Source organism: Lepidochelys kempii, chromosome 4 (assembly GCF_965140285.1).
Source record: "Lepidochelys kempii isolate rLepKem1 chromosome 4, rLepKem1.hap1, whole genome shotgun sequence".
Classification (NCBI taxonomy): Eukaryota; Metazoa; Chordata; order Testudines; family Cheloniidae; genus Lepidochelys; species Lepidochelys kempii.
Genome location: NC_136383.1, coordinates 33,959,558 through 33,975,537, shown reverse-complemented (window position 1 = coordinate 33,975,537; position 15,980 = coordinate 33,959,558). Strand labels below are relative to the sequence as shown.

Sequence of the window (15,980 nt, the reverse complement as noted above, 5' to 3'; positions counted from 1 at the left end):
AGGACCATGTTGCTGCACTACAGAACTCAGTGGAAGTATAGGCTCTTTCTGCCCATGAAGTCACCATAGACCTTGTGGAGCGTCCCTTGATTCTATCAGGAACAAGTGCTCTTGATACATTGTACAACTCTACGAAGCATAACTTGATCCGTCTGACCAGAAATGGTTTGGAAATGGCTACCTGGAGCCATTGACACTTCGGATGAAAGGAGATGAACAAGGAGCCCGATCTTATTGTCAATTTGATATGCTTGATAGCTCTATAGGGATCTACAAACATCCTGATTATGCCACAGTTTTTTGTAGGATGCCCTAATGTGAGGCATGGAAACATGAGCTCACTTTTGGCAAGAAAGATTATGTGAATCTTAATACCACCTTGTCATCAGAGTCTAAAGTCTATGAATCAGTGCTTGGATAACGCTGCCAACTCCGAGACTGATCTAGCAGATGTGATAGTGACCAGAAATAGGTTTTGATGGAATTAATAGAAGGGAGTGACGGATGTCAGTAGTTCAAAAAGGTGGGTGAGGGCTTTCAGCAGCAGTGGTAGGTCCCATTTGGGAGAGATTGGGCTAACTGCAGGTCTAACAAATCTGATAGTCCTGAGAAATCTGGATACTTGAGGATTCCCTGCCAAGTATCTGCATGTCAGATACTACATATGGCTGACACCTGATGCACTGTGGTGGTTGGCTGAAGTAATTGGTCTATACGGTCCTGAAGAAAGTCCAGAATAGCTGAGATGCCAGGGTACTTGAGTTTTTTGTTTTGAGCTATATCTTTTCCTGACAAAGGAGGAAATTATTTACTAATTAATCCTTTCTGGAAGAGAGGAGAGTCCCAATCACTTTGGTAGATAGTCTGAGTAGACGGCCTGGATGGAGGATAGGACCTTGGTGAAGAATAACCAGTCTCACTGGTAGATGCATTGGAGAGTTCTAATGCCAAGAAAGTTCTATCTCCACACTGGTTAAGGAGACCAGGGTTATCGCCTTTTGCTGCTTCTCACCTTATCTTCTGAATTCCCTTCCCTAGAAGTAGAAGAGATGGGACTGTGTAAAACAGGTCCTGTGGCTATCTGTGCAAGAGAGCATCTGTCCCCAGGGACCTGGCATCCGCTCCCCCGATGTGAAGTACTGTACTTTGTCGACATTCTGTTCTTCTGACTGGCAAACAGATTGACAGGAGGCCGTATTTCTGTAAAATCAGGTTAACAATGTCCTGATTTATACACCAATCTGAGCTGTTGACTGCATGTCTGCTTAGCCATCTGCCTTCTGACTCCGTTCTCTCTTTATGTATATTGCTCTTATGGAAAATGCATTCTTCTCTGCCATTTCATTATCTCCATTGCTTCTACATGTAGAAACGAGCTCCCAAATTCCCCCTTGGTTGTTGAGATAAGCCACAGTGGTAGTGTTGTCTGACTGGAACAAAATGTGGTCACCCTAGAGGTGTCTCTGGAAACTTCATAGAAAGTAACCTTTAGGAGCTTCATAGCTGCCCTGTGGAGCTCAAAGTGCCCTGTTCTGTTCTGTGCCCCAAGTTTGCTCCTCACCCCATCAGGCATCTGATATGTGTACCCATGAGTCTGGAAGGAATATTGGAAGACCCCTGCAGATGTTCTCTGGAATTGTCCACCATTTGAGTCTAGTACTTGGCTTGGAACCATGATCCTGTATACATTACAGTGAATGGTTTCCTCCTTTCAAAAGAAATGCCTGGAGACTCCGGATATGGGATTTTGCCTATGGGGTAATTCTTATACACAAAATCAGAAGGCCCAGTAGCTGGGGGCACTGAGTTATGGTTGATCGTATGTGTTCCTTATTAACATAAATATCAAGTTTGGGATTTTCTGGAATCTGTCTAATGGTGGATATGCTTTTGCCACATGTATTGTTGATACTCCTGATCAATTTCAGCCTTTTTAAAAACCTGAAAATAAGAAATAGTTGTACCATAAATCAGACAATTCCTATAGGGATTGGAGGGTGAAGAAGGACTCGTGTTTTCAGAACAAATTGTAACACACATATATTTAGCTTATCAAAGAGAAGGTTATGGGGGTGATTTGATTGCAGTCTGTAACTACCTACACGGGGAACAAATTATTGCTGTGGGATGCTCAAATAGACATGTCAGCAAACTACAACCATTTCCATTTACAAATAGTCACAAGATTATACCCCATCCTATCCAACACAGATCTAGCTTTGGTTATCTGTGTCTGTGTGACCTCCAGGCTTAATTATTGCCACTTATATCTAGGAATGAAATCCTGAGAAAGCTCTGGCTGGTTTGGCAACACACAGGCTTTTTAGTTTTCAGTGTGGTAGCCGTGTTAGTCTGTATCAGCAAAAACAACGAGGAGTCCTGGTGGCACCTTGGAGACTAACAAATTTATTTGGGCATAAGCTTTCATGGGCCCATGAAAGCTTATGCCCAAATAAATTTGTTAGTCTCCAAGGTGCCACCAGGATTTTTAGTGTGAAGCAGCAATTCAAATTAGTATGCCAAATTTTGTATATACTGTTATAATGATCATAACAATTAATAGAAAAGGAGTACTTGTGGCACCTTTAGAGACTAACAAATTTATTTGAGCATAAGCTTTCGTGTGAAGTGAGCTGTAGCTCACGAAAGCTTATGCTCAAATAAATTTGTTAGTCGCTAAGGTGCCACAAGTACTCCTTTTCTTTTTGCAGATACAGAAGAACACGGCTGCTATTCTGAAACATAACAATTAATAGAAGTTTTAAAGTTTGTTTTCCTAGTTTTAAATACATTCCTGGTAATTTAATCTAGCACTGAAAGTAATTACAGTGGTAAGAGCAAGAGGGCAAAATGAAATACACACTGAAAATAGGACTCAGGTTATTGGTGACCTGAGCCATTGTTTAGGACTAACTGAGAGGGAAATATACCTAGTGGAGAGAGAATATGCAATATCTCCAGCAATACCACATGGCTATATCATTAATGGAGAAAAAGAAAACATCCATCTCTCTCACACATGGTGTGTTTTATGCTATTTACCACACATATAGGTTGGACTGGGTGCTCAAATAACGTAGTGATGGGTGTAATGCAGAATAGGTTCTGTAGATCCAAGAAGTCCTTTCCGGCCTTATCTGATGCTGTAGTTGAGATATTAAATACTTGCTGAAAACATAATTTTTTAAGTTATGATGGTATATTCGCAGACCATACATTAATGCAGTGTCTTCCCCTCTCCTGTTGCCCTTATATTAATTGCTGATAGTTATATGCATTCTTATGTGACCGTGACTATCAGGAGTTGGTGTGATAAAAGCATTTTTCATGTAGCCGTGCTGGAAAACTTAAGATATTACTGCCATCATCCCAGGCTCTAAATACCAGGAAACAAAGCATAGCCACCACCTGAATCTATTACATGTGCTGGCAGCCCTTTATGAATTTTTACAAAGGATGGAGTAATTCTTTACTTTGGGCCAACTCTTGCTTCCAGTGACTTCAAAGGGATTTTCGCTATGATTTAGTAAGTGGTTGTTTCACAAGCTGATTATCTCATCTTCTTTATGGGCCAGATGATGATACCCTTACTCACATTAAATGGCAGCTTTGTTTCCAGTGGGACCACTTGTGGAGTGAAATGTTAATCATTGTGACTGAGGGTATAAGAATGTAACCTAAATGTGGTTTTGGTGTGTGGATAAACATTTTAGACACAGTATTTCAAACAATAATAAAAACTAAAGTGTTTTCACTCTCTGAGAACATGGGTTCTTTCAGCCAATCCTACAAAATTTGGGTAAGCTTTTTATAAAGAAAAAAATGCATTTTTCCCTTTTTTTAAAAATAACCTTTGAAAAGTATTTAATTGATCTTTAGAATTACATCATCATTTAGCATGGCCTATCTTAGAAGAGTTCTTACTTGACTTACTTGCAAATCCATTGATAAGACACTGAAGCTTTTTTATTTTTTCCTTCATGAGTAAATGAAACACTCCGTGACTCCCATTAAAAATAAAATCTATGGTGAGAATTGAAAAAGAAGAATGTGTCTTTAGCCACCCACAAATACTTATTCTTTCTCTTCAGTGCTGCTGTCCACCTGAATGATATGAATACAACTTCATAGCATGGTATTCCATGACAGAGCTGGACATAAAAGAGGAAACCTGTACAAGAAGTCTGGAAACTAACCAGAACAGCTTCTTATAAAATGATCAAAAAAAAAAAAACACCAGAGAAGCCTCTTGTAGCTTCTTGAAAATATATTTTAATCAAAGAATAAGTCTAGGCCCCAGGTCTAATAATGTTTTATATTGAAAGTATTAGTTGTTTAGAAAAAAGTCACTTAGTTAAGATATTCAAGCCAATCTTCCTAGTTTCTGAAACAACTTGAAACCAGTAACTGGTATTTCTTGTATATCATATAGAAAGCTTGGTTTTGCAACGTGATTTAATATAATATGCATGTGTTGTTCATTGTACTTGTACGTTCTTCTAGAGCCTAAAAATGATCTTGTGATAAAATAAAGATTGTCCACGAGGTGGTGCCAGTGTACTCTTGCTTTCTGCTAGACCAATCTGAATATCCTCTTGAACTATCAAAGGTTTAAGAAAGAAAGGTAGTGAAGAAAGAACATTTGAATAATCACACGACATCAGTACAGATAATGACTTAAATCTGATGCAAGTCTGCTGCCAGCAGAAGCTGAAGTGCTGTTCTTTGTGAGTGAAAAACAGAACTGCATTACACAGCCTAAACTTTGCAGCTATCCATTTTCTTAAATTTGCGAGAGAGCGCGCGCACTATCATATTTGATAAGTGTTTCGGGCCCAGGGAGTGACTGAAGACATTAATAAGTGAAGTGTGGAAGGAGAAGAAACAGTAGACGACTGAATAGTTCCTTTAAATTACTGCTGACACCTCTGTTACAGCTCCCTAAAATCTCAATCAACAATCCATTAGAACTCAACAGGAGTAAAACTAAATCCTCGTTTAAGTGTATTTATCCGATCTCTTTTCACTCTTTCAAATGCTAAATCCATTTCAGCATATGCCCCTTCTTTCTCTCGCCTTTCTCTAAAGACTGGCAGCCTATACTACTCTTGTAAATATGAAAGATGCTAATCATATGACATATCACGTCTCAGTCGGAGCCTGGAATAAAGCCTTGAGATTTGGGATCATTGCCTCCAGACAACAGCTTCATCAGCCGGAAAGTTGGTTTTTTTCTCCTTTCCTTCAACTCTCAATCCCTTCTTTGTCTGGGGGAAAATGCAGCCAACTCGAGCCACCCTGGCCATATGGTTCACTCTGTATTTTCTTAGTTGAATTCAGGACTTGTTTCTGTGACTTGCGAAGGTGGGTGTTTTTTTTTTTTTTAAGTGTGTATAAAGACATAGAAGGAGCTGCTTGTGCTGGGACTGCTTTGCAGCGCCCCTGCATGTTCTTCACGTGTTTATTTCACACCTTCCCTCCGCAGCCACCGAATAGCTGTTACTTTCTCTTCCGCTCCGCGTAAGCCCCAACATATAAAAGCAAATAGCGCATCCTTGGTTATAACACGAACCGAACTGATTCCACCCATTTTAGCTTTCCCTTTTAAGGGCTGATAATTCCGTCTTAATCATTTTTTCCCCAGGGCTGAGAGTGCACAATGCCAACGTGCTCCTGTTCGAACGTGTGGCAAGAGTGTAAAATAATACACGTTTCCCAGCAGATCGTTTTTTGAAAAAATGGCTTGGCCAAGAGAAGCCCAGAAGTATGTGCAATAAGGAAGGATGGCTTTCAAGATCTGTATATATTAGGAGCTGAATGAGGTGGGTGCGCTCAAGTTTGGATAGCCCCCTGCCCAATTTTCTTTCTCTCTCCCCTTACACAACCCCCCAAAAGGCCCTTTCACCAAATCATTAAATTCTACAGAGGTGGTCAAGCTAGCCCTGCTTTTCATGCATTTGAGAAAGAAAAGGGTCCTTGAAGTTTAGAAGATGCCCAAGGAAAACTCCCTTGAATGACATCAAAAGAACGAGTTTCCATAGCTGTTGAAGCACGAGAGCCGTGTAGCGGCACAAAGGCGGGTTGGGGCAGCGGGACTGTCCCACTGCTCTATCCCAGCACAATTGGGTCACTGAAATAGGGAATTAATTACCATTGGAGAGTGGGCAGCCCATTCACCACTGGCTGAGTTTTATTAAACGCCAATATAAATAACAAAACAACTCTTGTGGCTGCACTATTCCGACACGCCAAAGGAAGGATTATGTTGGGGATTAACATCTTAAAGTCTATGAGACTTTCTGACTCAAGGCTCGAAGCTGGTAATCGTATTTGTCTCCTGGTTCAGTGATTAGCGCTCGCTCGCTCTCGCACCTTCGCCTGGATGGCCAATGTCCCTTTTGCAGGCACCGGGTTTTTCCACACAATCGGCTGTTCTTTTGCCCAGATCTATAGAAAATAATAAGAAAACTGAAGCATGCTGACGCGGGCTGCAGAGTCTTCTCTTCTGGAAAGGAGGGGACCGGCGGCCTTTTTCACAGGCACGCAGACACCCTTTGGGGGAGACGGGAGGGGCCATGGGTCTAAAAATCACTCCGCGGGCCTGCACCTGCCATGCAAATCTGGAAGGGAACAATCGGCCTAAAACGGGGGCACAGGCACACCGGGGGGGGGGGCTCTGTGCTAGAGGGAAAAGACGCCTTGAAGCCACAGGGGCAAGGACAGCTCCGGGTGAAACCCAACCAATACATCAATCTGGCCCGCTGCTTCATTGCCCCAGACACAAGAGGGGGGAGGAAAGCGAGTCTTTGGGGTGGGGTGGGGTGGGGGCGGGGGCTGCTCCCAGAGGTGGCGTGTATTTCGATGCCCTGGCCCTGTAACACACTGAAGGGGGGGGGGGGGGGTGCCCCGGGCTGCCTCTCTCAACACCAGAAATGCCAACAGGAACCGAGTTTCTGCCCTCGCCTCCCAACTCTGCCCCACACAGGAGAGGGGCCCGAGAGCTGCAGCTAAGCGCCATGGGCTCGCGGCACCTCTCCCGCCGTCCAGCCCCTCCCTGCAATCCGCAGCACGTGCAGAGCGCCCTAGGTTTCGGTGACGGTACAGCGACATCCACACACACACACACTTTGAGCCCCCATGCCCTGCTGAGGCCCCCGCCCTGGCCCCTGTTCACCTGGGGCAGCAGCGAGCCATTAATGCTCGCTCGCAACTTGTGAGGTCGAAGCGTGCATGGGCTGGAGCCAAAGGTCCCTGAGCAACACCTACCCTAAACTTTTAGGACTTTTGGGTCGCCTCAGAGTTCAAGCTTCTTATAACGAACAAAGCCTTTCTAAAGGTCTCTCACTCACTCACACGCCAGCTCAGTGCCCTTTATTTCTGGGCTGTGTGATGAGCTTAAATCATTGTGCTCCTGTTTCTTGATCACTGCCTGCTTTGGGCTTTTGTTCCTGCAAAGTAGGCTTGAGCCTGGCAAAGGGGCTGAAGCTGAACAGTTTGACCCTTTGGGGACAGTTCATGCCGTGGGCAGTAGGCGACACTTCTTTTCCACCCCCCGGGGCTATTCAGCGCTCTTTGCATAACAGTTCAGCTTCGTTTCATTTGGCCAGTTTTTTAGACCACACAAGTGCCTCTTGAATTTAGCTACGTTAAAAGAGTGCTAGAAAGCCCAGCCCTAGCTTAGTTCTTTGGTCACGTTTGGCTCAAAATCGACGAGGAACTGAAATCGCTTTTTGCCATCACGACCTGGCTAAGTTGTTGAACAAGGAGGAGGCTGGGTTAAACTCAACTAGTTTGAAAAACATACACTTTCCAGTCATTCTTATTGCAGCACTGAAACATCCACGTTCCCGCATTTAAATCACGCAACTGAACATTGTTTTGCTATGAAGGTTCTTTCCTCCAAATTTTTCTTTCCCTGTAGCATCCCCCCATAACTATTTGTTTCTGATAACTTGACACCATGGAGAAAGATTGGGTTTGGAAATTTTAAAGGGCCTTTTGATTTCTAATTTTTCTAACAAAACCCCAATACTGTCCATATCCAGTCTATCACTTTTTACATCAGTGACAAAGTTAAATAAATCTCGGTAAATGGGCGGGGGGAGAGAAATCCAAGAATGTGGAACAACTGAGAGCCTAGGAGACTCTAGTCTGCATTGAAGATTTTTCATAAGGTCGAGAAAGGAAACTAAGGGCTGTTGCATGGAGTTTCTCTTTGTTTTACTCTTGCATACAGTTAAGAAAGCATGTAGATTTTCCATACTTCTAATGAACCATATTTAAAATGTTCATTTAAATCACTTGCCAGATTCGCAGACACTTTCCATTCAGTCCACTACATTTAGTAATGCTTTGGATTTGCAAGAAACCAGTCACTATCTTACTGCTCTTAAGAGAGCATGTACAAGGACTGTATGGGAAGTCTTTCACCGGTACCTGAAACTTTGTGTGTATTACATTCAATTGCATTTAAATGTAAAACTTTTTTTAAAAAGTGGCATTAACGCTCAGATTTGGTTTCAGCACTAAAACATGAAAGCTAAAATAATAATGATAAAAAAAGCATTTTTCACAAAGAAATTCGGGCACACTCATTATGAAGGACCAAATCACGTAGAATCTGGAAATATATCTTTGTTGAATATGAAGTTAGTTGAGCTGCATTGAGCTTTAAGTAAGTACAGTATCTCTGTGTGTGATAGTATCAACATCTAGGTTTTAGGTTTGTCTTTACGTATTTTTAGATTTGGGGGTTTTCCTTCCTCCCCCACAAGTTGCAATAATCGTGTTTACAACAATATTCATAGAAATTGATTTTGCACCCTAAAATATGCTGTGGTCTTCATTTGATTGTATATGTCTTTATTCGTTTCCCCTGTTGGACCGACAGAGACCAAATTTGTTGACCTCCAGGGCATGTTGCAAGGCCTATGTGTTCACTCAAGACTTTTGCCTCAGAGGGTGGTCTGGAGAAACTCACCCTGGTGGGGGGCGAGTTTTGGTCGTGGACTGATGAGGGGTTGTTTGTTTGTTTGTTTGATTTGTTTTGTTTAAGTCCTTTGGAGGGGATATTGTGTCAGTGTGTTGTATTCCACATTGTTGTTTTAAAATTGGTGAATATGTCACTCGATGGAACGAATGGCACATTATAAAATAAACACATCGCCAAAAATTACATTTCCGTTCATTCCTCTGAATTTCCCTGCTTTTAGAAGGGTGAGGGAAATACAAGGCAAAAGTAGATATACCATCTGATCAACTATGAAGTGTATGTGAAACATCTCCCTAAAGCTGCAGAAAACCCTCTTGTTTTCAGTTGTATTTGTTTATTTCTTTCAGCATGCTGAAACTCTGGCCAAAAATAAAAAGAGAGGCAGAGTTAAGATTTTTCAGATATGTATTTGAACATCTTACTACAGTATGTTGTAATGAAAACTACGCATCTCCAATGTACTTTTTTGTTCCCCAAATCATTTTTCTCCCTTTCTTTAGGGAAGGATTTCTCTTTGTTAGTCTTCAAACACAAAATCCAGCATAAATGTACATAAGGCAAATTCCTTCTTAATCTGTCCTCTCTCTTCCCCATCATAAACTGGCATTAATTAAATGTTGTGTGTTTAAGACAATTTTTAAAAGGCTTCCCTTTTCTCATATTCATTCTAAAGTTGTTCCGAGTTTTCAAACAATGCTAATCATAACTCGCCTTTTGTTTTATTTTTGTTATCTGTTTTAGAGCCTTAAACTACACGAATGGACACAGAGCAGAGAAAATACGTTAGCACAGAAATTTTAAAAAGAGGCTGCAAAAAAAAAAAAAAGGATGAATCTCGCGCAAGCCATTTGTCGTGGATTTATTATTTCCCGTGTGTGTCATGGGTTGCCAAGAAAGATTTCATTTGCTCAGATCCCTCCAGAACACGAGGTACAGCTCTTATCCGCACATGGGCCTTCCAACAATTTCAACAGACACATTAGCTGCCCTTTTCTCCTCCTTTGTATGGCAAAAACTCTTTAGTCTCCTTGCCTTAAAAAAAAGTTAAATGGCCGCTATTCTGGCAATGGCTTCTATATGTTCTTTTCAAAGTTCCCCCTCTCCTAGCCTGGGTAAATCACTTTCAATGTTATTTATCATCCGAGCTATAGTGTGTCAATTATTTCATTTCAGGACATTTACAGATGCGAATCCTCCCCTACAAATCCCCCAGTCCTCCTGGCAATTCTGTTGTTGAGGGATCGCTATCTAATGATTCCGTGTACCCCTAACCCCCTGAATCCGTAGCCACAGTCTCTTTAATCCTCCTTCCTCCAACAAGCACACAGGCATCCTGTCACCGGTGTCTTTTGGCTACAGGATTCGAATGCCCTCCGAGGCACAGGGAAAGAGAAGGGAGGGATTTGTTTAGACAAGCAAGCCAGAAGGGAACTATTGGAAGAAGGTTTCGGAGTGGAAGCGGTGTTAGTCTGTACCAGCAAAAACAACGAGGAGCAGTAGTGGCACCTTTGAGCTTTGTTAGTTTCTAAGGTGCCACTAGTACTCCTCGCTGTTTTTGTTTTTATTGCAAGAAGGCAAGCGAGGAGCACTTGGCTAGCTGAGGGGACTCTGGACAGCTCCTTTCCTCAGGGCAGGTCTACACTTCATGCGAAACACACTGAGCAAGCTAAAATGGGCAAGTAAACATGATGAGGAGCGGGAATGCAACTCATTCACTGAAGAGCTGGTAGTTATGCCTTGGAGACAAGAGTTCTCCCACCACACACAACATGTACCAGATGTGGGCTTCCAACGCCACATACCACCCCCCTCTACTCAGACACAGCCTGCTCCACACCTGCTACCCTTACACACACCCCTCCCCGAAAGGCGTAGATAATCCTGCTCCAGGCTTGCAACCCCCTGTATACACAACTCTTATCCAGCAACACAGACACCTTTGCCCACGGAGTCAGACAGGCGCACACAACCCTACTTCATGCCCTCCACCATGCACAGCTAAAAACCTCCTCCTCCACACCCCCATCCACTACCACACACTAGAGGTCGCTTACTCCGCATCTTCCCCCGCCCCCCCCACCTCTCCAGAACCACCCCCACCCCCTTTGCTCAAGATAGTAGTACACCACGCCCACGATATTATTTGGATAGACCTATACGGACACACGTGCTTCCCAACATTGTATCTTTCAGTTGTCCATGTAGGGTGTAAACTGTGCGTCACAGAATTTCATTGAGTATCAACCTCTGAGCTGCCCTTGTTCTCAGTGGAATCTGATACATCAGCTCATGCTTCAGCTTTTCTATAGGTGCGTCTGTGTGTCCCGGCCTGTACGTCTGTCTCTCTGTGCATCTGAGTCTGCGAGGAGAGGGGGGTTGAGTTTTGGATACTACAGTCCCCCTCCCCTTCGCTGCCCTCCAGCCTAATGAGCTGCTGAAAAGGAGCAGGCTCCAGCGCGCGTGGCTAGCGGGACTCCCTGATTGGCCAGCTGCGCCTCGCGACCCCCATTCATTAATAAATTAGCGGCACGCTCCAACCGAGCGCGAGGCACCAATCACACCGCAGAGCAGCCGGGGCTGCACCACACACTTTATGGGGATCAGATAAAAGAAGACAGGGAAGGAGGGTGGGGGAGGGAGGCAAGGGGTGCAGGGGGCTTTAAAAGAGAGAGAAAGAATGAGATGAGTGATGATAAATGAAATGAAAAGAAAGAATAAACCCTGGGAGGGGGAGGGGAAAGCTCAAGGGGCCCTGGGGGTAGATTTGATTGTTTTCTGCGGGGTATATAAGGGGTTTTAAGGAGAGTCGTGTGCCAGACACGCAGCCACTGAACCTCAAGCCGCTTCACTTTAACTGGAGTGCCGGGGCGCGTGCCAGCAGCTGGCCCCACCAGGACTCACTCTCACACACCCCACCAACAAAACACAGAGAGAGGCAGCAGGCAACCGGCCCTTCTTCAACTCCTCTTTGGCAAAGGCAGCTGGACCCCCACCCCCTATCCAGCAACAGTGGGACCCTCTCCAGGAGAAGGGAGGGGCGGGGGACACCCGCAAGTCTGCCCCTGACGATTGCAGAGAGGGCCAGTGCAGGGAGAGAGCACTCCGCAAAGAGACAAAAACATTGTAAAGGGGAGCCAAGTAAGTCACCGAGTCTCTGCTTCAAACGTTGATGGAGTTTTTATTTTCCTCTCTCCCCCGCCTCCCCTCCCTCGCGGTGGCGCAAAAAAAACCAAAAAAAACCCCAGTTGCTGAGAGCAAAATATCTTGCTGCTAAGCCCGGCCGCGGCCGCTTCCCTCTCCCTGCGCGCCGGCATGGCCCGCTCCAGCTGTTTTAAAGGCAGAGATGTCAGGTTCTCAGCAGAGAGCAGCCGGGGGTGGGAGTGCATCCCTGCGTTTTTATGGCAGCGCTGCAGCGGGGCTGGCTGCTCGGCGTCTATTTGCCGGGCTAGCTCTAGAGCGGGCGAGGAGAAGCGCTGTGGAGACCGCGGGCACAACGTGGGCAGATCACAGCGTGTGCCTCTAGGCGCATGGCAGCTACACGGCCAAGGGTGGGCAGGGAGCAACGGGGCGCGGTGCTGCCAGGCCAGGTGAGCGCCCGCAGGAGGAGTGCCCCGGCCCTGGGGCGGGCGGGCTGCAGCCCCTGAGGCCGGGGCGATGCGGGGACATGGCGTGATGGGGCTTCTCCCGCTCTCGTTGCAGGATGTTCGTGAAGCCGGAGAGCCTGGAGCTGAAGGCGGAGGGAGACCTGCTGCTGCTGGGCCCGGCCTCGCCCTGCTCCTCCTCGCTCACCCCGCTCTCCTCCAGCTCCGAGGAAGAGGAGGACGACGAACTCCAGGCGCCCTCGCCGGCCCGCCCGGCGGAGGAGCAGCCGGCGCGGCTGCAGCTGAGCCTGAGGCTGCACGAGTGCAAGCGGCGCCCCGGCCGGGCCCGGCCCGGCTCCCGGGGGACCAAGACAGCCGAGACGGTGCAGAGGATCAAGAAGAGCCGGCGGCTGAAGGCCAACAACCGGGAGCGGAACCGCATGCACAACCTGAACGCGGCGCTGGACGCGCTGCGCGAGGTGCTGCCCACCTTCCCCGAGGACGCCAAGCTCACCAAGATCGAGACGCTGCGCTTCGCGCACAACTACATCTGGGCGCTGACCGAGACCCTGCGCCTGGCCGACCACTGCGGCGCTGCCGCCGCCGGCCTGCCGGGAGCCCTCTTCCCCGAGGCAGTGCTGCTGAGCCCCGGGGGCGCGCCCGCCAGCACGGACAGCAGCCCCTCGCCCGCCTCCTCCTGGAGCTGCACCGGCAGCCCCCTGTCCTCCGCCGCCTCCTCCTACAGCTGCGCTTTATCGCCGGGCAGCTCCGCCTCGGACATGGACTACTGGCAGCCAGACAAGCACCGCTACGCGCCGCCTCGCCCGCAGGCCAGGGACTTTATCTAACGCCGCCCGGCCAGCAGCTCGGGCCCTGCTGGCGGGGGGGTAGGGGGGGGCGCTCGCCTAGTGCTGGTGCAATAAGGTGCGCGGGGGCTGGAGAGCTGGCGTAGTACCCGGGCAGGCCTGGAGAGAGACGGGGGAAGATCGCAGGGGCTCTGACCCACGCTGCGGTTAGGAAGAGCCCCCGCCCCGCAGGAGAGCCTCCAGCGAGCCTCGGGCAGAGACACGCGAGGCGGCCGAGTGGAGGGAAGGGGTGCGAACACGTCGGGCACGCTGCGGGCCCTGGGAATCTGCTAAGGAAGCGCCACTGCGTGGTGGGCTCTCCTCACCTCTGATTCTTCACTGACATGTTAATGTCTGACGGACAAGTACTTTCGCAGCTGAACCATAGGGCCGGTAACAATATTAGCCACAGATTTGCGATGTCTGGCATCTGCTTTCTTCCCAGTGCTGCCTCAAGGCTGTGGGAATTTCACCTGTCAAACCAAACTTTTCCTCTCTGATGTGCACTTTGTTCAGTTTCCCAGCTTTGTCACAATGCGTTTTTGTCCCGTCCTTCTCTTTCCTGCTCCCTCCCCCTATTTTGCCATCTGTCTCTTATGATTTATAAGAGGGGAAAAAGTTGTTTTGTTCGAGGCCCAGGTTAGAAGTCATTGTATAATTTGTAGGCTTTGTAATGATTGAATGCAAGCGTGGAAATTTAGGCTGAACTCTCTATCAAAAAGGGGGGGAAATGTAGAGAAAAGGGGGGGGGAGAATCAGGAGGGAGGATTACCTCATGCATTATTTATCTCGACCTTTTAGGGGACGAGGCACTCCCCCATTCTTTCAAGAGATTAAAAATAAATCAACAGACTGAAAACCTAAACAGACACGGAGCATTACAGCGATCAGCCACACACGTGTTCACATCTATTTATTATAAAAGAAAGATTTCATGGAAGATATGTATATTTTTTTGTATATTTTACAGAGTTTATTCTAGTATGTATTTACAGCTGAAGAGCGAAGGATTGTTCTTATGATACGATAAATAAAGTATATAATTTTCATAACTTTTGTGTACCGTTTCTGATTGGAATGTTTACGTATCATCTGGCAGCAAAAGGGGCGAGTCATTTATTGTAACCACGAAAGTTTAGGGGGCATCCTACGACATGCTAAGTGACTTAACCCCCCAGAAAGCCAATCGATCGAAGGCGGTCAGAATAGGTAGAATAGGATCCGCTGACATTAATACAAACCCTAGGTATATTTGCATGTTCACATGTAGAGAAACATATGACAAAGCGACTGCGGTGCTTTGACACACAAAAACACCCAGAAGAAGCGTGTATAGTTAGTTCCCTAAAAAGAGAGGCAAGGTGTAGATGTGAACGAGGAGACCATAAATAACTGAACGCTACTTTTAAATAAATGGCTTACGTTTTCGAAATAAAAAGCCTGAAATCAAATTTGGTCTTGCTCTAAAAATAAATTTTACTGGTTTAAGACTTCAGTCGACATTACATGATTTTACAAAGTTAATGTTAACCCACGATTGCAAAGAACTTGAAAGGTACAGCTAGAAATACTGCCTTTACCTTCCATAAAGTTAAATCTTAACAGTTTTAGTGGGCTCTGGGTCATAAAAATAAATCCACTACCTTTTACTGTATATAAATCCAGAGATGCTGTGAAGTTGGGGCTGCTCGGTGAGTGGACTCGGTCATGATGCAACGCTGAGGAAGGCGAGAACAGAGCTCTTTTACTAAACCTTGCAGTTGATTCAAATTCAGCGAAAGTGTCCTGAAGATTTTTGCCCTGCTATTTGCTGTGTCTTTCTATGTGAGAATGGACACAGAAGAGAGTAATGTGACAAATTCTCATCTGTACCAATCCAGTGAGATAAACCGGATTAAACGGCTATTTCAATCAATCACTCCCTCAGGTTAAATGGAAAGTAAATGTATTCGTATGAAGACGATTCTTTCTCTGTGCCTCTCAGAGGTTTATGATTTAATACTATCACTATGGTTTCCAACGGAAACCGAATTTACCAAACAGAGCCTCGCAGGTAAGGCTCAGGAGGACATATAGCCCGTTACACACAGCGATTATTTACCCAAAGCATCTGCGCTAGCTCGTGATCATTTCCGGTCACAACACTCAAAACTTCGCTCGGGCCTGCATCGTAGGCCAACATCACCTCAGCCCAGGAAATGACACTCGGAACATTTAGAACAAAATCGTGGTGGTTTTTTAAGTGACCAGGTGTGCATAATCGAATGACTTCAGGCCTGTTCTTGCACTACATCGATAGAAGTTAACTAATGTTTTGTTCACTTCATATGTTTTAGTTTAAGGACAAAATGGGGAAAGAATTCATTTATTACAGCTTTTTAAAAATGGCTGCTGGCCACGCATAGGAAATTTCCTTCATCCGGAACAGTGTTTGAAAGTTTTATCACCTCCATCCAGTGCACTGTGAAGGCTCTGATGGAGGTTTCTAGCGGATCGATGATCCTCAAAGAAAAAACACCCCTAAGACACAGTAACAGCTGCTTGCGTTGCCGAGGCCCTGCA

General features: G+C 45.9%; 2 protein-coding genes across 2 annotated transcripts in view; both read left to right on the top strand.

Moving 5' to 3' along the window:
* Nucleotides 1-5,700, top strand: part of ZGRF1 (zinc finger GRF-type containing 1) — a 52,045-nt gene extending 46,345 nt beyond the window's left edge. Inside the window, exon 31 of the mRNA XM_078852409.1 lies at nucleotides 5,645-5,700. Coding sequence (XP_078708535.1) covers nucleotides 5,645-5,700 — 56 coding nt within the window. The remainder of the gene's footprint in view (nucleotides 1-5,644) is intronic.
* A 6,992-nt stretch (nucleotides 5,701-12,692) lies between these two features.
* NEUROG2 (neurogenin 2) lies at nucleotides 12,693-13,421 on the top strand. Its single transcript, XM_073340054.1, has one exon. It carries the CDS (start codon nucleotides 12,693-12,695, stop codon nucleotides 13,419-13,421), a length of 729 nt encoding a protein of 242 aa, XP_073196155.1.
* Nucleotides 13,422-15,980: the final 2,559 nt, after the last annotated feature.

What these genes read in the sequence shown, in the direction of transcription:
- NEUROG2 (XM_073340054.1), top strand. Translation starts at nt 12,693, where the DNA reads ATGTTCGTGAAGCCGGAGAGCCTGGAGCTGAAGGCGGAGGGAGACCTG.